Source organism: Ochotona princeps, chromosome 6 (genome assembly GCF_030435755.1).
Source record: "Ochotona princeps isolate mOchPri1 chromosome 6, mOchPri1.hap1, whole genome shotgun sequence".
Taxonomy (NCBI): domain Eukaryota; kingdom Metazoa; phylum Chordata; class Mammalia; order Lagomorpha; family Ochotonidae; genus Ochotona; species Ochotona princeps.
Genome location: NC_080837.1, coordinates 2,003,962 through 2,025,396, shown reverse-complemented (window position 1 = coordinate 2,025,396; position 21,435 = coordinate 2,003,962). Strand labels below are relative to the sequence as shown.

At 46.7% G+C, this 21,435-nt stretch overlaps 1 protein-coding gene across 3 annotated transcripts in view; it reads left to right on the top strand.

Annotated features, from left to right (window-relative positions):
- Nucleotides 1–13,002: 13,002 nt before the first annotated feature.
- Nucleotides 13,003–21,435, top strand: part of BBS4 (Bardet-Biedl syndrome 4) — a 46,632-nt gene continuing 38,199 nt past the window's right edge. The window contains exon 1 of one of the 3 annotated variants that reach the window (XM_012929669.2): nt 13,003–13,040. In XM_012929669.2, the coding sequence (XP_012785123.2) occupies nt 13,017–13,040 (24 nt within the window). In that variant the 5' untranslated portion in view covers nt 13,003–13,016. Of the gene's footprint in view, nt 13,041–20,358; nt 20,534–21,435 lie in introns of those variants that run through there. The other 2 variants (XM_058665431.1, XM_058665432.1) reach the window with 2 other exon arrangements.

Genomic DNA, 21,435 nt, shown 5'->3' with positions numbered 1-21,435 from the left:
TCACTCCCCAGTTGGCTGCAATGGCCAGAACTTAGCTGATCCAAAGCCAGTATCCTCCTCCAGGACTCCACATGGGTGCAGGGTCCCAAAACTTTGGGCCATCCTCAACTGCTTTTCCAGGCCACAAGCAGGGAGCTGGATGGGAAGTGGAGCAGCTGGCATCCTTATGGAATCCTGGGCATGCAAAGCAAGGTTTTACTAGGCTAGTGTGCTGAACTCTGAAAGGCAGACTTACACAGAATCTTTCATTCATTGGTTCACTTCCCAAACGAACACAACAGTCAGAGCAGAGCTGAGTCAATCCGGAGCCAGGAGCTGCTTTCAGCTGTCCTAATGTGTGTAGGCGTTCTAGGTCTTGGGCCATCCTCCACTGCTTTCCCAGGTGATAAGCAGGGAGCTAGATGGGAAGTGGAGCAACTGGGACTGGAGCTGACTTACAAATGGGATGATGATGCTATAGGTAGAGGCTTAGTTGAGACTGATTTCAACTGGCCTTTGTAGTGACAAGGAGGAAGTGTAACAGGAAGGCAAATATACAGGCCTCAGCTGTGTAGGTACTGTGGAATAGTGCCTTCCCAGGGTAGAGTGCAATGCGCCTTTATTTTTTTTTAAAAGATTGTTAGATCTCAATTCCACTGATAATCTCCTCAAATGTCTCTAATGGGCAGGGCTAGTCCAGAGCAAAGGCAGGAGCCAAGTCTCCCATCTTGATCTCCCAATTGGGTGACAGAGACCCAGGTATGTGGGCCGTATTCCACTGCCTTCCAAGGTTCATTAGCTTGGAGCTAGTTCAGATGCAAAGCACTTGGGACTTGGACTGGGTTCCAACATGGAACGCTTCACTTGCAGTACCACAATACTGCTTGTGCCAGTGTTTGGGTTTCGTTGTTACTTTTCTGTTAGGTGATCCATGCACCTAGGAAAAAATTCACAAAACCAAACAATAAGTAGTGGAACTGACAATATTTGCATCAAGTGGTATCCATTTTTTTTCCCAGGAGCAGACAAATTGGAAAAGTAAATTTAGAGTTTCAGCAAAAGTTATAAACTGTTCCACTTACAGTGAAGTTCATTCAGAACATTTTAGAGATTTTGCAAATTTTGCTTTCACTTGTCATTATTTTGATAATCTTGTTTGTGAAGACCAGATTGGCCTATTTTTGTTCTTAGTGTGACAAAATGGAAAGAATGTCTCAGCCATAGTTTTCTCTTTTGTGTAAAAGGAGGCTACAAGTAGAAATTGTCCTTTGCTGATAACATTTTTGCTAGATGCCTTCAATGTCTGTCTCTTATAAACAGCCATAAATCAAGTGATCAAAATGAAACAAAAACTTGACTTACACAGTGAGTTTATGACATAATCACATCTGTCTTGATTCCTTACGCTCCTTCTAGTGTGCTGTGTATTTTCTGTCATAGGTGTAATTGTGAGGATCAGATAAAACTAGTGGAACTTGGAGGAAAAGGAGGATAACACTCATTAGGTCCAGGGAGGCAGGGTGAGATTCCACCAAGGAACTAGAAAACCGTTCTGAATCTTAATCTGGCCCTGCCTGCCACTTCCTTCTATATAACGGATTCTGCTCTTCCTGCTAGCTGCCACTCTGCCCCACAGGTTCACATGAATGATCAAAGGTGTGTGCACACAGAACCCATGAGATCCTTGAAGCAGCAGTGTCCATACAAGGGTGGTTCTCGACATACCCCTGTGAATTGGGTGGCAAGTCTTGAGGAATGTGCTTAGCTGCATACACATCACAGTTGTCTTCCACAAAATCAAGATTCTTAGCTTGTTTTGTAAAATACATGTAAGAAATTGGTGTATGATAACTATGGCTAACTAGTACTTAACACAAAGTGCTTCCTTCATGTTTATTCTACTTAAGTTATTTCTGTGAAACAGTTGTCATCCCTGTTTTGTAAATAAAGAAGTAGATGCTCAAAGAAGGTAGGTAGTGTCTTTGCAGCCATCCAAAAGCTAATGGTGAAGTTTCAAACCCAGGTTGCTAGAGTATGGCAGCTACTATGCTGCAGCCGGGAGGAAATTTCTGATGGTTTACCTGGAGCCCCTAGTCATGATGTTAAACAGAGGCTTTGGAGCTGTCCACAGTCGCTGGACCTGTGGAGAAGTGCAGTCACGTTGAGCTCTGTTCTGTCTGAGTGTTCTCACCCCGCTGTAGCTAACTGCTTCTCAGCCTGGCTCAAACTATGTAAACAGATAGGAGGACTTGGAATCGTAGCTGTAGATTGCCCTGAAAACTCAATGACCAGTTCTTACCTCTGGCTGTGCTCTGTTGGGAACAGATGGCTTGCTGGTTACACTCCAACTTCTATGAAGCACCTGAGGATTCCTTCTCCCCCTCCCCCCTTGATACTTGGGAGCCATCCCCGCATTTTAATAGGGCTTAAGAAGCAATTCTGGCAGCCAGTCTACCTGGACACAATGGGGCCCATGTGCAAAGGAATATTTCCTAAAATCTGTTGTCTTCCAGGGGCCTCTATTACCACTTCCTCCCTGACTGACCATGGGAAGGTTGGCATTTATTCTTCAGACCTCATGCCATTTGTGAAAGTACTTGTTTTTCATGGTGAGAATTTGGAGGTCGACTTTAGAAACAAGACCAATTCCTGAATGCAGTATCTTCCTCCAGAAAGCTCTTGAGAATGAACACTATTGATTTTAGATTCTCCCTCCGCTGGCCAACAGCTGCTGCTGCATGCATGATTATGGAGCAGTGCCCTAGAAGCCGCTGCAATGCACATGAAGCAGCTCTTAGACTTTTGAACTTGGGGTTTAGGCGGTGAGCATCCAGTGTCTTGTGTGAATCTGGTAGCTAGCTGGGGACTACTGAAGACCGAGCACACATACAGCAGGAATTTTCTTGGAGATGCCCTCCAAAACAACTTCTGCCTGAATTTACCAGCTACCTTGTGCAGGGAAACTCCACACAGGTTCCTAAGGTTCCCTCAGAGGTAGCACAGCATTGGGGAATAACTACAGAGCACCTTTGGTTTGCCTACTTGGGCAGTGCCAATGGAATGCTCTAAAGTTGTTAAGTTCTTACATCTGCTCTTGAATAGTTTGTAACTTAGTCACTTCCTGGTGTGAACATACCTGTGTGTTTGTTAATAACCACATATCCTGGCTTGTGGTTCATTTCTGCCTAGTGAGGACAGATATTAAAGAGTTTTGTAACAACAGAGTGGGTAACTTGAATGGCTACCTGTTTTGAATAAGGAAGGATTTTTGAATTCCCAAAACTGTGGTACTAATTTGGGAATTATAAAAATCAGGATAGCAAAATGTGCCTATTGAAGGGTGGATGTGTACTGCATGCCTTGGGAGAGTTTTCACCCTATGGTGTTGACTGGCTTGCAATAAAGTAGATAGGTCAAACATTGTCCTTTTAAAGATTAAGACCTCCACCATGTGTTCCCATAAAAGTGGAATAAGTGTAAGTCAGTGCCTTACCATAGCCACATGGTCACTCACTCACCAGATTCTAAATGCTACGGATGAATCCCACAATCAAGGCACTGGTCCTGAACAGATTTGAAACCAAAAGCTAGAAGATCTGAGGTGAGCAGCTCAGACACTCCTGACACAGGACTCTCCCACTTGGCTTGACTGGGTAAATTGACAATTAATGTGCAGTAAAGTGCACACATCTTGGTGTTAACGGTTTGGCATCCTGACAGTTGTACACATCTGTGTAATAAACACCCCAAAACAGATCTAGAATGTTGCCATCATCCCAGAACATTCTCTCGTGTGCCTTTAAAACCATCCATGAGTCAAGTTGCTCCCCACTCGCTGGTTTCTATGACTAAAGATTTGTTTCGCCTGCTTTTGGATTTTATGAAAAAATGGAATCATGAAATATGTACTTTTCTGCTTCCGGCTTCTTTTACTTGCAACAATTTAAAGACTCATTTGTATTGTACAGGAGACTTTTCTTTGTTCCTGAATAGTGTTTCATTCTGCAAATATACCACCATTTGTTTATCCCTTCTCCTGCTGATGGAGTTTTGCTTTATTCTAGTCTGGGGGCATTTATGAAGAAGGCTGTCATGTATTTTCTTACACAAGTCTTTTTTTTCCCACTTGAAAAGTGAGTGAAAGGGGAAGTGATCTTGTCTGAGGTTCCCTCCAAAAATGCCAGGAAGGTGGCAGCAACCCAGTCACTTGAGTCCTCACTGCTGCCGCCTCCTGGGTTCTGCATTAGCTGGAAGCTGGGATGGGTGCCGGGGCCCAGACACAGACCCAAACATACGCCATGAGAATTTTTTTTTTTTTATATTTATTGTTATTAGGTAGATTTATGAAGGAGGGAGCGGCTGAGAGAGCTTCCATCTGCTGGTTCACTCCCAGAGTGGGCACAGTAGAGCTAAGCCAATCTGAAGCCAAAGGCCAGCAGCTTCCTCTGGGTTTCCCAGGCAGATGCAGGGTTCCAAGGACGTGAGCCATCCTCCACTGCTTCCCAAAGCCAGATGTAGGGAGCTGGATGTGAAATGGAGCAGCCGGGACATGATGAACCAGTGCCCATAACGATGGAGACATCTTAAGGAACACCTGAGCTGCTGGGCCAAATGCCTGCGACTTCTGTTTGTTTCATTTTACTTGAAAGCCAAGAGAAAGATAGTTTCTCTATAAAGGTTCACTCCCTAAATGCTTCTGACAGGCATGACCAGGCCAGCAAAACAGGGTGTCTCATGTGAATGACATGGAGGTCAATTCTTGAACTATCATCCAATGCATTCTCAGGAGACATGTTAACAGAAAGCTGCAGGACAAGCCAAAATGCCCAGACATAAACTGGTACTCTGATGTGGGAAGTCAGCATATCAAGTAACAAATTAACCACTATGCCCAACACTTGGTCCTTTTTGTTTTTTAAAAATAGGATGGTCTGGGCCCTGCACAATAGCTTTGTGGCTAAAGTCCTCGCCTCCTATGTGCTGGGATTCCATATGTGTACCAGTTTGTGTCCTGGCTGCTCCATTTCCCATCCAGCTCCCTGCTTGTGGCCAGGGAAAGTAGTAGAGGACGGCCCAAAACCTTGGGACCCTGCACCCACATGGGAGACCCAGAAGAAGCGCCTGGGTCCTGGCTTCGGATCGGCTCAGCTGTGGCCATTGTAGCCACTTTAGGAATGAACCAATGGACAGAAGATCTTTTGTTTCTCCTTCCTGTAAATCTGCCTTTCTAATAAAAAAAAAAATCTTTGAAACAAAAAGGATGTTAAAAACTTTTAAAATTTTTTTATTTATTTTTATTGGAAAGGCAGATATACAGAGAGGAAGAGAGACAGAGAGGAAGATCTTCCATCCAATGGTTCATCCCCAAGTGAGCCGCAACGGGCCGATGCGCGCCGATCCGAAGCCGGGAGACGGGAGTTCTTCTGGGTCTCCCACGCGTGTGCAGGGTCCCAATGCATTGGGCTGCCCTCGACTGCTTTCCCAGGCCACAGGCAGGGAGCTGGATGGGAAGTGAATCAGCTGGGATTAGAACCAGCTCCCATATGTGGATTCTGGTGTGTGCAAAGCTTCAAGGCAACACTGCTGGGCCCCCAAGTCTTCTGTGGTGAGGACCTAATTACCTGAGACATCTGTGCTGCCTCTAGAAGCTGGAGTCAGGAACCCAGAGCAAACCCAGGCATTCCTCAGTAGGCATTAACCACTAAGCCATATGCCTTTTCAGTCTGCCTTTCATGGGGGCCTTGTTTTACAAACTAGACTGTTGGCATGAGTGTTGCGGTGCACACATCCTGTATCTGATCCTGCGATCAGCTCTCGGCCCTCCTTTGTTTTTTATTTTTTATTTTTTTTTTTAAGATTTACTTATTTTTATTGGAAAGGCAGATGTACAGAGAGGAGGAGAGACAGAAAAATCTTTCGTCCGATGATTCATTCCCCAAGTGAGCGCAATGGCCGGTGCGCGCCGATCTGAAGTCAGGAGCCAGGAACTTCCTTCCAGGTCTCCCACATGGGTGCAGGGTCCCAAGGCTTTGGGCTGTCCTCAGCTGCTTTCCCAGGCCACAAGCAGGGAGCTGGATGGGAAGTGGAGCTGCCGGGATTAGAACCGATGCTCATATGGGGTCCCAGTGCGTTCAAGACAAGGACCATTGCCACTACGCTATTGTGCCGGGCCCTCGGCCCTCCTTTGTGATCCAGCTTCCTGATCATCTGTATCTGGGAGGCTGGAGTGATGGCTTAGATACTTGACTCTTGCCACCCTCATGGAAGATACGAACTGAGTTCTGGGCTTTGGCCTGGCCCATCCCCAAATGTTGCAGGCAGTTGGGGATTAAACCAGCAGATGAAATCTCGGTATTGTATAGCTATTTCCCTACTTCCTATCATTCAGTCTTTCTACTAAAAATAAACTTTAGGGCCCGATGCAATGACCTAGCAGGTAAAGTCCTCGCGTTGAATGCACCGGGATCCCATATGGGCGCCGGTTCTAATCCCAGCAGCTGCACTTCTCATCCAGCTCCCTGCTTGTAACCTGGGAAAGCAGTCAAGGACGGCCCAAAGCATTGAGACCCTGCACCCATGTGAGAGACCTGGAGGAAGTTCCTGGCTCCTGGCTCCGGATCAGCACAGCACTGGCCATTGTGGAAGAGCTCCTGGCTCCTGGCTTCAGATTGGCGCAGCACCAGCTGTTGCGACCGCTTGGGGGATGAACCATTGGACGGAAGATCTTTCTCTCTGTCTCTCCTCCTCTATGTATATCTGACTTTAAATTTTAAAAAATCCTTAAAAAAATAAATAAAAAAATTATTTTCAAAAAGTAGTTTTGTCTTTATTTCACTTTTTTTGTATTCTGGAGATGAAAAGCATATGCTGTGAAGTTCCCCTTTCACTTTTGCATTGGATTTTCTTGATGAGAATGATTTTATTTTTTTAAAGTCACAATGAGCATTATTTTCATTTTAGATAGTTTATGGTTTGAGTTTTAAAAATTATTTTAAAATTCAGAGTGACAGATGTAGCATTCACATGCATGCCACATTGGGATGCCTTGATTTCAGTCCCAGCTTTCTGCTAATGCACACCTTGGGAAGTGGCATTTCATGGCTTAAGGACTTGGGTCCTGCCTGCAGCCCATGCGGGAGGCCTGGATTGCACTCCCTATTTCAGCTGGATCCAGTTGTTGTATGCTTGGAAAAGCAGCCCTTCACAAACCGTCCTCTACTCAACGTCCTCTTCTCATTTCCTCTGAACTGTGCAGCTGTCACCTGCGCCTGCCGCCTCCTCCAAGGGCTGTCAGCCAGGAATCCCATTTCCGCTGCAGCCAATGTTACTACTGCCTTCACTCCTCAGTGACGGCTCACAGGAAGAAACGGACATTTCACTGACACCTCACTCTCTGAAGCCATCAGTTTAGGTACTGTTAACATATGCTATCTGGATACTACGTGTGCCCCTAATATGCACTTCCTCTACCCATACGATATGAAATGGCAAAGGAAGTATCTAAGTAACATTTTAGCTTTCAATGTCTGCAGCCTACTCTGACATGCAGAAGTTATTATTGAAGAAGGGGTAGAAAGGATGGTTTGCATGATTTTAAGTTATTAAATTAACTATTGCTACTACTATAATTTCATGGGGAATAAATGAGGGGAATTTAAAAAAAAAAATTGCAAGTGTGCCAAATATGTGCCCGTGTCAGAGAATGTATTTCCTGTTATATTGAGGGTTCTTTCAGTCGGACGTAAGAGTCTATGTGTGTGGACCCGGCGCCGTGGCCTAGCGGCTAAAGTCCTCACCTTGAAAGCCCCGGGATCCCATATGGGCGCCGGTTCTAATCCCGGCAGCTCTACTTCCCATCCAGCTCCCTGCCTGTGGCCTGGGAAAGCAGTCGAGGATGGCCCAATGCATTGGGACACTGCACTTGCGTGGGAGACCTGGAAGAAGTTCCTGGTTCCCGGTATTGGATCGGCGCGCACCGGCTGATGCGGCTCACGTGGGAGTGAATCATCGGATGGAAGATCTTCCTCTCTGTCGCTCCTTCTCTCTGTATATCTGACTTGGTAATAAAAATAAATAAATCTTTTAAAAAAATAATAATTTCATGAGCCAGATGCAGTAGCCTAGTGACTGAATTCCTTGCCTTGCAAGGGCCAGGATCCCATATATGGGACACCTGAATGTAGATAAAGCACAGTGAGACGATGTATAAATTACACACATAGACTATTTTTTTTAAAGATTTTTTTTTATTACAAAGTCAGATATACAGAGAGAGGAGGAAAGACAGAGAGGAAGATCTTCCGTCCGATGATTCATTCCCCAGGTGAGCTGCAATGGCCAGTGCTGTGCCAATCCGAAGCCAGGAGCCACGAACCTCTTCCAGGTCTCCCACACGGGTGCAGGGTCCCAATGCATTGGGCCATCCTCAACTGCTTTCCCAGGCCACAAGCAGGGAGCTGGATGGGAAGTGGAGCTGCCGGGATTAGAACCAGCGCCCATATGGGATCCTGGTGCGTTCAAAGGCGAGGACTTTAGCTGCTAGGCCATGCCGCCAAGCTCTCTACCTTTCAAACAAGTCAATATTTTAAAATGTATCTTTACATTACAATATCTATTCCCTTGCAATTGTCTCTAAGTTTTTTTATTATTTTTCTCACTGACTCTCATTTCTCTCTGAGCTTCCATTACCTCTCTAGCAGCTGACTGACATTGTTCAATAGATCTCAGGTGATTTCACCTTGCTTTTTTTTTTTCCTTAAAGGTTTATTTTATTATGATTTGTTTGAAAGTCAGATATATAGAGAGGACAAGAGACAGAGAAGAAGATCTTTCATCAGCTGGTTCACTTCCCAAGCTGTCACAATGGCCAGACCTGAGCCAATCTAAAGCCAGGAGCCCAGAGCCTCTTCCAGGTTTCCTGTGCAGGTGCAGGTGCAGGGTCCCAAGGGTTTGGGCCGTCCTCCACTGCTTTCCCAGGCCACAGGTAGCCAGACGGGAAGCAGAGCCACTGTGATACAAACTGGCACACATACGGGATCCTGGCATGTGCCAGGCGAGGACCATAGTCGCTAGGCTACTGTGTCAGGCTCCGTCTTGCTTTTTTTTTTTTTTATTAAGATTTATTTATATTTATTGGAAAGGTAGATATACAGAGAGGAGGGGAGACAGAAAGGAAGGTCTTCTGTCCAATGATTCACTCCACAAGCAGCTGCAGTGGTTGGAACTGAGCCAATATGAAGCAAGGAGCCCAGAATCTTTTCCGGGTCTCTCTCATGGGTGCAGGGTCCCAAGGCTTTGGCTGTCCTCAACTGCTTTCCCACAAGCAGGAAGCTGGATGGAGGCGGGCCTGCTTGGAGTAGAACCAGTGCCTATATGGGATGCCAGCATTCAAGGTGACGACTTAGCCACTATGCTACAGCACTGGGTCTGCTTTTTTTTTTTTTTAAGATACTGTTTAGTTATCTTTTATCTGATGCCTTCCAATGCTAACATTTTTTAATTTCATTTTTACTTCTTTGAAAGCTACAGTTACAAAGAGAGGGAGATATAGAGAAGTCATCATTCACTGATTCACTTCCCAAATGCAATGGCTAGGGCTGGGCCAGACTGAAGCCTGAAGCCAGGAGCTAAATTGGGGTCTTCCATGGGGATGCAGAGGCCCAAGGACTTGGATCATGTTCTTCTGGTTTCCCAGGGTGTGCAACAACATGGACCTGGATGGGAAGTGAAGCAATCCACTGTGAAATGCTGGCATTCCACGGTGCGGCTTTTCCTACTGTACCACAATGCCCACCCAGATGCTAACTGCTTAAACTCACCTACTGAATTCTTTGTGTCTAACATCGTATTCTGCATTTCTAACATTTCATTATGCTTGTCAAATTGCCATTTTCGGTTAACATTCCGTATTTCTTCACCCATGTTGCCCATGTTTTTCACTAGATTTTTTTTTTTAAAGATTTATTCATTTTATTACAGCCAGATATACAGAGAGGAGGAGAGATAGAGAGGAAGATCCTCCGTGCGATGATTCACTCCCCAAGTGAACCGCAACGGGCAAATGCGAGCCGATCCGATGCCGGGAACCTGGAACCTCTTCCAGGTCTCCCACGCGGGTGCAGTGTCCCAATGCATTGGGCCGTCCTCAACTGCTTTCCCAGGCCACAAGCAGGGAGCTGGATGGGAAGTGGAGCTGCCGGGCTTAGAACTCGCGCCCATATGGGATCCCGGGGCTTTCAAGGCGAGGACTTTGGCTGCTAGGCCACGCCGCCGGGCCCTTTTTAACATTTTAATTCAGTTAAAATGAAAGACTAGCAGAGAGGGAAGGATAGGTCTTCTTCCAATTGGTTCGTTTCCCAAATAACCTACATTCTATCACCGGGACAGGCTGAAGCCAGGCACTCCATACAGGCCTCCCTGGTGGGTGGTATTTGTACCATCTGCTGTTACTTTGTTCAATACATTAATAGGGAGCAGTCAAGCTGGCATAGGACCTGGCGTGCCAGTATGAGATACTGGCATCGCAGGCTCTACCGGCGTAAACGGCTGCACCAAGATGCTGACCCCTGGAATTATTTTAAAGATCTCTCAGCCTTCTTTTTTTATGATTTAGCAATTGATTTGCAGAGAGAAGCAGAGACAGAGATTTTGCACTCATTGGTATACTCCACAAACGGCCACAACAGGCAAAGCTGAGCCCGTATGAAGCTGAGAGCCAGGAGCCTCTTTTGGCTCCTCTATGTGGGTGCAGGGACCCAAGGACTTGGGCCATTCTCCTCTGCTTTTTCAGGCTTTAAGCAGAGTGTTGGATCAGAGCTGGAGCAACCAGGACACCAAGTGGCACCCATATGGGATGAACCCAATGCCTTTAGTTCCATTTCTAGTGAACTCTTTGTATTACTGTGGAGCTCATTTTCTCACTTTTGAACACATGTCACGTATGTGATGCTATATGGACATTTTATATTCAAAAAGAAGCCAATATTGTGACGCAGAGTTAATTGCCACGATGATGCTGGAATCCCATATGGGCACCAGCCTGAATCCTGACCGCTCCACTTCAGATCCAGAAACGTATTAACTTGCCCAGGAAACAGTAATAAAGGGCCCAAGTACTTGGACTCCTACCGCCCACTGGGTGACCTGGATGAACATCCTGGCTCTTGGCTTCTGGCTCCAGTCTGACACATCCCCACAAGCTATAGCCTTTTCAAGGGGAGGGTGTGAACTAGCGGATGAAAGGTCTGTCTCTAACTCTGCCTTACAAATAAATGAATCTTGGGCCCAGTGTGGTAATGGCTAAAGTCCTTGTCTTGCATATATCAGGATCTCATATGGATGCTGGTTCTAATCCCAGCAGCCCTACTTCCCATCCAACTCCCTGCTTGCGGCTTGGGAAAGCAGTCAAGGATGGCCCAAAAGGCCGTGGCACCCTGCACCCACGTGGAGAGATGGAAGAAGCTCCTGGCTCCTGGCTTTGGATTGGCCATTTGGAGTGAATCAGTGGATGGAAGATCTTCCTGTCTGGTTCTCTTCCTTTGTGTAAATCTGACTTTCCAATATAAATAACACAAAAAATTAAAAAAATTAAAAGTACTAGATAATCAAAGAAAAAAGATTAAAAAACAAATAAATGATTCTTGGATTGAAGTAAATATTTTGCTTTTAGGCTGCCTGACTTAATAAGGGCTCGGCCTTATTGTATTTGTGCTTTGATTTGGTCTCCGTTACCTTCAGATATTATTCACATAGGACCAGCATTTTCACTTCAGCAGGATCTTCCATCTGAACAGTCACAAAATTCCCCAGATACTCTGCTTTCTAGCCAAGGCAATGGGAGCAGATGGAGGGGAGAGGTGGGGTTGTCTCTTCCTGCTTGGCAGACTGGGACGTTTCTGACCTCTGGCTTTGGGGGTGGGACTGGGCAGGAGGGTTTTCTCTTAGCCCCGACCTACCCTTTGCCAGGCCCCCTGCCAGCCTTTCACAGCTGCTGGTAAGTTTCTCTCTGGCCTATCTCCTCCGTTCCAGGCATTTGTAAGAGCTGCCAGCACCCTTGCAGGTGGGCCTCTGCTGTGGCTGTTCCACTCCCCCATTTTTCAGTCCCCAGATGTAGAGGAGGGGCATGGGTGTAACTCTACTGTATGGCTTTGCACTCCCCAGTTCTGCTGCCATCCCAGCCTCTTGGCACTGTCCAAGAGTTTACCATATGGCTTCCCATCCCCTCACCCCTGCTTCTTCTTCTTGGTAAGATTCTACTAGGAAATGAGCAGTTAGAGGAGGGTCATCTCTGGTCTGTGACAAACTTGACATTTCCTGGAGCTTGGTTCACTTTAGATTTTTGTTTGTACTCTCCTCTTTCTTGTGATTAACACATATTTTTGATTTTCCAGGATGATGTGGCCTTGAATTGGTTGGTTGCTAGGGTGGAAGCTATGTTCTCCTGTTATTTTCTGTATACATGTCAGTAGAGTACCAGAAATAACAAATAAAAAGAAAAACAAAGGCTTTCCTTCCATATTTCACTGCTTTTCTTTTTTTACTTGACAATCATGGATAATAGTTTCATTTTGGGCCGGCATTTTGGCATAGCGGGTTAAACCACCACTTGTGAAGAGGGAATTTCACATGGATGTCCATTTCACTTTTGGCTGCTTTCACTTACCATCCAGCTCCGTGGTAATGCGCCCGGGGAAGCAGAAGATGGTCCAAGTGCCTGGGCTCCTGCACTCAGGTGGAAGACCTGGAGGAAGCTCTCGGCCTCTGGCTGTGGCCTGACTCAGCTGCAGCCACTGTGGTCACTGAGAGAATGAGCCAGTGAGTGCACGATGCTCTCAGAAGAGTTACACGTCCTCAGCGGTAGGGATCCCTTTGCCAGCGGCCTGGACCACCCCACCGCCTCCCGGGCTAACGGAGGACTGGGAACCCTCCTGCAATTAGCGGCGTCCGGGCTGGTCCTGTCCTCATAGACAACAACTTCCGCCGCTCCCGTCGCTATGACAACGCCGACTTCCGGCCACCGCGGAAGGGGCGGAGTCAAGATGGCTGAAGAGAAGCTCGCGCCGGTGAGCGACGGGGTTCTCGGTGGTGCTGCCCGGGTGGCGGGCGGCCTGGTGAGGAGGCGAGCCGAGCGCCGGGCGTGCGAGCGACGGGCCCGGCGGGCGCTGGCCGCGTGGCGTGCGGGCTGCGCGGGTGTGCTGGGCATCCGAGCTGGCCTGGAGGGCCCGGGGACGCCGGGAGCGGGCTCTGTGCTGTTGGAGGGTGGTAACAGTGGGGCAGGCGCGTTATCCCACAGGGCGCCGTTACTCCCGTGGGTGCCGAGAGGCGCGTTACCCCACGGGGGCGTGTTACCCCAAAGGGCATGTTACCCCACGGGGCGTGTTACCCCACGGGGCGCGTTACCCCACGGGGGCGTGTTACCCCAAAGGGCATGTTACCCCACGGGGCATGTTACCCCACGGGGGTGTGTTATCCTCACAGGACATGTTACCCCACCGGGGCGTGTTACTCCATGGACGTGTTACCCTCACAGGACATGTTACCCCACAAGACGTGTTACCCCACAGGACGTGTTACCCCCCGGGGCGTGTTACCCCACGGGGCGTGTTACTCCATGGACGTGTTACCCTCACAGGACATGTTACCCCACAGGACGTGTTACCCCACGGGGCGTGTTACCCTCACAGGACATGTTACCCCATGGGACGTGTTACCCCCCCGGGGCGTGTGACCCCACAGGACGTGTGACCCCACTGGACGTGTGACCCCACAGGACGTGTGACCCCCTCAGGCACTGAGCCTGTCCCGCTCCTTCGGGTTCCTTCTTTGGGGTCCTTCTAGTTCCTTTGCGCTCCTGCTCGGTTGAGGGAGTACTAAATGTTTTGGGGTGATTCCTGTGCACTCCTAATCACCTGAATTTACAGAGCCTGCTATTTTTGTGCCTTCGCTGATTACACTGCGCATAATCCCCCGCAGTAGCTGCAAGTGACAGGATTGTGTGTGTGGCTGAGTGTTGGCCTGATTGCGTGTCATCAGGTGTGTTGATCTCAGGATATGCCAGCTGTTAGGAGTGGTCCTAAAGAGCTTCCTTTCCTCTCCTTGGGCGGATCCACCGCGGGACAGTTCTGTGTTTGGTTTTTGGACAGCAGCAGTGATTCTTTGAGGCATATGTCTGCCAATTTGACAGTGTTTCCAACATAAAGCCTTGCCAATGGACCTTTTTTCTTTTATTTTTTACTTTTTTTTGAGATTCAGGTCCATTTGGCACTGCTATTAGAAATACTTTGATTTTTGGGGGAGGGATGGAATTTGTTGTCTTAAAAATATGCTCGAAAATGACCAAGAAAATAAGAGCTTTTGGCTGTTTTGTAAGTTGGTTTTAGCTGTAAAGGAACCCTGGCTTCTAGGTTTTCGTACTGAAGATAGTTTGTTGTTAATATACTTAACAATAATGCAAAGTAAATTTCTATTAAGGGTTAACTTGGAGCAGAAATTAGAAGTTACTGTTGTACATTAGCAGGTCTGACTCAGATGTAATGACTGGCACTTACCCAGTGCTCTGTGAACTTCGATTTCTGTATTCAGAAATCTTTTCTTGTGCTTGAATTTCATTTGTTTCTCCTTGAGGAAGTGTCTGCAAATTCTTTGTCCACTTTTAAATGAGATGTTTGTTTCTTTACTAAGTTTTGTGTATTTGCGATAGTCATAAAATAGCTAAAAACAAGTGATGTTTTTTTTTTTTAAATTTTGAGGGTGAATTTTTCATTGCTGTAAGCTACATCTTACCTCTAAAAGAATGAATAAAATGGTGTGTGTGTGCTCTAGAGAGTAATATGGAAGGAAGCTCAACTTCCCACCACAGAGGTTGAAGCATGGGTCATTTACAGTAACTTGGAAACTCCCAAATGCTGCTTCTGTGTGGCCTTTTATCTCTTTTCTCAGAAAAATGTTTTTTTTTTTTTTTTGTGAAAGAGAATTAAAAAAAAAAAGATTTATTTATTTGAAAGAGATTTTACAGAAAGAGGAAAAAGAGGTCTTCCAGATATCTACTTGCTGGTTTATTCCCCCAAGTGGTCGCAAAAGCCAGAACAGGGCTAATCTAAACCCAGGAGCAAGGAGCTTTCTTTCGGTCTCCCACATGGGTGCAAATGCCCAAAGACTTGGACTTTTCTTTGCTGCTTTCCCAGGTCATGAGTAGAGAGCTGGGCTGGAAGTGGAGCAGTCGGGACTTGAATTGGCGCCTGTATGGGACGCAGGCACCAACAGGTAGAGGATTGACATACTGAGCCAACCCAGCAGCCTTGAGAGATTCTGTTTTAGCCAATGATTTACTCTCCAAAATGCTTACAACAACTGGGGCTTAGCTTGGCCAAAGTCAGGAACTTGTAGCTCATTCCACATCTCCCATTTGGATGCTAGGAATCCAAGAGCTTAGCATGTTGGAATGAGGCGCCTCTCATTCTCACTTGTGTCTGTGTCCTGAACATAGCTCCCTTGTGACAGCAGAGGAGTGAGGTTCCTTCACGCTCCAGGTGAATTGTCCAGATTTGTACGAAACCTGTCGGGTTGGAGACTGCATCGGGGCGCAGTGGAGGACTAGCCAGCACCAGATTGATGGAGCTGTGCTTCTGACTGACCCGCAGCAACCTCTTGGGCTGCCGGACTTGACTTGAGTGGCTCTCAGAATTCGGGGTGGATGAGGAGATACTTAGTGTAGGGTGTGTGGCAGGACTAGTGTGCCATTCCTGTGCGCCACTGTCCTCCGGCGCCACACCTTGTCCTTTTAGGGAATTGTGGCAGGTGCAGAGGGGAAAACCAGCAAGGGGGTGTGCTCAGATTCTTGCTCTCCACGGCATTGAGTCCTCCCAGGTTTGGGGCAGAGTCCCTTTCAAGAAGGGGTTTTAGAATCTATTGAGATAGATTTACAGAGCGGAGAGATGAAGATCTTCCATCTGCCGGTTCACTCCCCAAAAGTTGAGTAATCCTTCCCTGTCTTATGCTTTTCTAAAATTATATTTTTTTTCTTGTTCTGCTTTAGTCTTTATTTTTATTTAGCTTATTCTCCTTGATAAAGCTTTCCCTTTTATAATCCATTTTATCTAATAATATTATTAGCAGTACTTTGGTTATTATTTTTTCCGTTTTTTCTGGTCTGTCTTTTCCTATCCTTTACTTTTTATTTGCCTTTGTATTTTATCTTTATAAAAATATCATACATCTAGATTAGAAAAAAAAGATTTATTTATTTTTATTGAAAAGGCAGATATACAGAGAGGAGGAGAAACAGAGAGGAAGATGTTCCGTCTGATGATTGACTCTCCAAGTGGCTGCAACAGCCAGAACTGAGTCGATCCAAAGCCAGGAGCCAGGAGCCTTTTCCAGGTCTCCTGTGCAGGTGCAGGGTCCCAAGGCTTTGGGCCGTCCTCCACTGCAGGCCACAAGCAGGGAGCTGGATGGGAAGTGGGGCAACTGGGATACAAACTGGCACCCTATGGGATCCTGGCATGCAAGGTGAGGACCTTAGCCACTAGGCTATCATGCCAGGCCCTAGATATTTAAGAAAGATTTATTATCTTTATTTGAAAGTCAGATTTTTAAAAAAGATTTATTTATTTTTATTGGAAAGTCAGATATAAAGAGAGAAGAAGAAACAGAGAGGAATACCTTCCATCTGCTGATTCATTCCCCAAAAGTGGCCACAATGGCCACAGATGAACTGATCCGAAGCCAGGAACCAGGAGCCTCTTCTGGATCACCCACACGGGTGCAAGCTCCCAAAGCTTTGGGCCGTCCTTGACTGCTTTCCCAGGCCACAAGCAGGGAGCTGGATGGGAAGCAGGGCCGCCAGGACATGAACATGCGTCTATAGGGATTCCAGGATGCGTAAGGTGAGGACTTCAGTCACTAGGCTATCACGCTGGGCCCTCTTTCCTTTTGTTACAGTTGAGAATACATTGAAAATGAAGAACTTATTTATTTGAAAGGCAGAATTACAGACAGAGAGATAGAGAAAAAAAATAAAATTTCACTCACTAGTTCAATTTCAAGATGCCACCACACTAACCAGGCTGAATTTAGGTTCCTAGAACTTCATCCAGGTCTCCTTTATGGGTGGCAAGGGCGCAGGTACTTAGACCATCTTCCGCTGCTTTCTTAGCTGCATTAATAGCAGGGAACTGGATCACAAATAGAGCAACTGGACTCCAGCTAGCCCTCCTGTGGGATGCACGTGTCTCAGGTGGAAGCTTAATGTACTGTGTCACAATGCTGGCTCCTAAATGGTATTTTAAGTCCAGAGTTAAATCTGACCCTTAGCGGGCCTGGTATGATGGCTCAATGGTTGAATCCTCACCTTGCAGGCGTTGGGATCCCTTGTGGGTGCCCGTTCATGTCCCAGTTGCTCCACTCCTATCCAGCTCGCTGCTTGTGACCTGAGAAAGCAGTAGATGACCCAAAGCCTTGGGACCCTGCACCTGCGTGGGAGACCTGGAAGAGGCTCCAGGCTCCTGGCTTAAGAGTAGCCCAGCTCTGGTCATTGCAGCCATTTGGGGAGTGGATAGAAGATGTTTTTCTGTCTTTCCCTCTCTCTCTGTAACTCCAACTTTCCAAGTAAAATAAAGGACCAGGAGCTCCAAATTTTGATGTAGCATTAAATATTTTGGGCTGTCCAAATTTTCAGCCACTCTATTGGAGCATAAACAGCAGCTTAATCTGTAAACCTATGAGTGTATGAAAATTGAAATTTGACTTTTCTATAATTTATGCTGAAAATACTAATTTCTAATTTTTTTTTCCCAACAAGTTAAAAATGTCTAAACCATCATTCACTTGTGGACTGCTTAAAAGTAGCCTGGGTTTGACCTATTGGCTGCTGTTTCTCACCTCTGGTCTAGATTAATGTTCATTTTATTTAGTATCTGACAGTTCAAGTGTTATGTCTGTTTTTGCAAATTTATTTATTTGAGAGACAGAGGTACAGAATCCTGTTTGCTAGTTCATCCCCCAATGCCTGCAGCACATGGAGCTTGGCCAGGAGCCAGGACGTCACCCTGCTGTCCTATGTAGTGGCCGGAACGCAGTGGTTTGAACATGGACTAAAAGGGAGGCCAGTATGCCCAGGACTTTCCACTGTGCCTGACACCTCTGCCTTTTAATTTTTATGGTTTATTTTCTTCTACTTGAAAGACAAAGTAAGAGAGAGAGATCAGGATCTTTTGTCTCTGGGTTCACTTCCCTAATGGCTTGAGGTTGGCAGGTGGAACCCAGGAGCCTGAGTTCAGGTCTCCCACACATGGCAGGGATCCAGGTTCTTGAGTCACCATGTGTTCTTCCCAGACTGCACATTAGCAGGAGGTTGGATCAAAAGCAGAGTGGCTGGACTCCAACTGGTGTACCAGAGTGGGATGCAAGTGGCTTAAACTACTGTGTCCTTTCTCTGTAGACAATTGGATGATATGTTTTTACTTTTGTCTCCTTGTAAGAATTCACTGTCTTTTGTGCAGTTCCTTGTGATATAACTGTGGATTTATTTTCTTTTAACCGTGTTGGGATTTGTGGCTTTTCAGAATGTAAAAATAAATGTCTCATTATTTCTGAAAGATTTTCAGCCATTATTTTTTCATATGTTGGCAAATAGCATAGGAAGTTGATACAGAGAGAACAAATTTAAGCATTTTCCTTCCTCAAATTGAATCTAGAGAACTCTGTAGGTACTCCTTTTTTTTTTTTTTAAGATTGATTTTGGGCCCGGCGGCGTGGCCTAGCAGCTTAAGTCCTTGCCTTGAACACCCCGGGATCCCATATGGGCGCCGGTTCTAATCCTGGCAGCTCCATTTCCCATCCAGCTCCCTACTTGTAGCCTGGGAAAGCAGTTGAGAATGGCCCAATGCTTTGGGACCCTGCACATGCGTGGGAGACCCGGAGGAGGTTCCAGGTTCCCGGCATTGGATCGGCACAGCACCGACTGTTGTGGCTCACTTGGGGAGTGAACCATTGGACGGAAGATCTTCCTCTCTGTCTCTCCTCTCTGTGTATCTGACTTTGTAATAAAAATAAATAAATCTTTAAAAAAAGTTTTATTTTTAAAAATATTTATTTGTTTTTATTGGAAAGTCAGATATACAGAGCAGAGGAGAAACAGAGAGGAAAATATGTCCGATGAGTCATTCCCCAAGTGGCCACGGTGGCTGGAGCTGAGCCGATCCAAAGCCAGGACCCAGGAGCTTCTTCCAGGTCTCCCATGCTGGTGCAGGATCCCAAGGCTTTGGGCCATCCTTGACTGCTTTCCCAGGCCACAAGCAGGGAGCTGGATGGGAAGTAGAGCTGCCAGGATTAGAACTGGTGTTTATATGGGATCCTGGCATGCAAGGCAAGGACTTTAGCCACTAGGCTATCATGCTAGGCCTGGGATTTTATTTGTTTTTATTTCAAAGTCAGATATAAAGAGTGGAGAAGAGACAGAGAGGAAGATCTTCCATCAGCTGGTTCACTCCCCATGCTGTTGTAACAGCTGGAGCTGTGTTGGTCTGAAGCCAGGAGCCTCTTCTGAGTCTCCCACATGGATGCAGGGTCCCAAGGCTTTGGGTCATCCTCCATTGCTTTCCCAGGCCACAAGCAGGGAGCTGGATGGGAAGTAGAGCAGCTGGCATATGAACTGGTGCCCATATGGGATCCTGCTGCATGCCGAGTGAGAACTTTAGCCACTAGGGTGCTATGCTGTGGCCTGTAGATAATCGTATAAGCTATTTTTAAAATCAAATATTGATTTTTTTTTATTTGGCTTCTGAGAAGTATAACCTTAGATACAATATTAATATGAAGCATCTGAGATCTCAGTACTTTTGTCAGTATATTTTACTATACAGTAATTATAAGTATATTCCATGTTATTTTATCTTTTTAAATTTTATTTTATTTTTGAGGATGTTTAGTTGAGAAGGATACATCCCCATGTGGGATCCCCACATGGGATCCCCATCACCACCCCCACTGATTAGGGCAGAAAGGGTCAAGGAATAGAGGAAAGTGGATGCGACCATTGCTTCCGTTTTTTTTTTTTTTTTCTTCCTGTATCTGGGGAGAGTGGGGAGAGAAGGAGAGATGGCTGCTCCCAGCAGTGTAACTGCATCAGTACCCAAGGAAGTGGGATGGCTTCTTGAAGTCATCCCAGGGTCCCTGATGGAGAGAGTGTTGTGAGGGTACTGCTTAAGTGGTTTCAATAGTTCTGATATGCTGTTAATTTCATTGATCCAAGGTTGAGGTAATCTCTTCAAGGTCCATTGGCTGACATACTCCACCTTAGTCTCCACTAGCCCAGATACTTGCTGTCAAAGCTTCGCTGGGAATTGTCCAATTTGTTCTGCCCACCATCCTCTGTCATGGTACTAGATTACCTCTACAGGCCTCAATGAGCTGTCATGTCCACAATGAGCATCTGAGCCTGCCGTCTACTGCACAGGCCGCTGCAACTATGGAGGTCCGGTTCTGACACAGAAATTCCACGGTCAAACCACAGATCCTATGACTTTCCCTCTCTGTGGTTGGAGTTTTGATTCCAGAGGTCCTGTTGTGGGTTGGGGGAAGTTTCTGAAGAAACCTCCCCACAGGTGACCCCAGACATGACTCCTGTGTGTGCTAGCCAGTGGGGAGTTTGGTTCAGTCCATCACCCACATCAGCATATACACACACTGGTAGTTGCAGTTGCTGGATCAGTTCTGTCCCCAGCCCCATCTCATGCAAATCAGTGGATGCTTTATCCCAGCTTAACCCTGGCCATCATACACTTGGCCTTCAGGCACACGAGTAGGAAGTACAGCTAGTCGGAGCAACCTGCAATAACCCCACCAGTTCTGCCCTCAGCCCCAGTTCCTGTGCATGCTTGTATGTGCAGCAGACTGGTCTAGTCTGTCCCACAATTTCCCTGCTAGGTCCATTCCCAGTCTTGGATCTGGCATTTTCCAGGTGGTTTTATAGTCTCGCCTGACAGGACTTGCCCCCAGTCCCTGCTAGCTGATGATGCAGCAAAGCCTGATGAGCCTGGACTTAGTCTGGTTCTTGCATGCACCAGTGGATACAGTTGCTTAGTTCATCCTGGCTCTCCCCCTAACCCAGCTCACATGTAGTCCAGCAGGTTTTGTAGCCCTGCCCAGCCTGGTCTGCCCCTGATCCCAGTTCTCAGGTTCACCAGCGGGAGCAGTGGCTCAATAGAGGAGTCCCTGCAGCTCCCCTACTGGGCTTACCCCCCATTCCAGGTCTTACATGTGCTGGTGGGAGCTGTGGCCCAGACTGGCATGGCTCACCTCTCCTTGGCATTTACCAGTGAGTGCTGCAGCCTGATTTAGCCTGATCTATTCCCAGTTCCAGTCCCTGTGTGTGCTAGTGAGTGTTGTGGCCCAGCTCATTCCACACCTAGTTCTTGGGTGTGTATATGGGTGCTACAACCTGGAGCAGCCTGGCTTGTT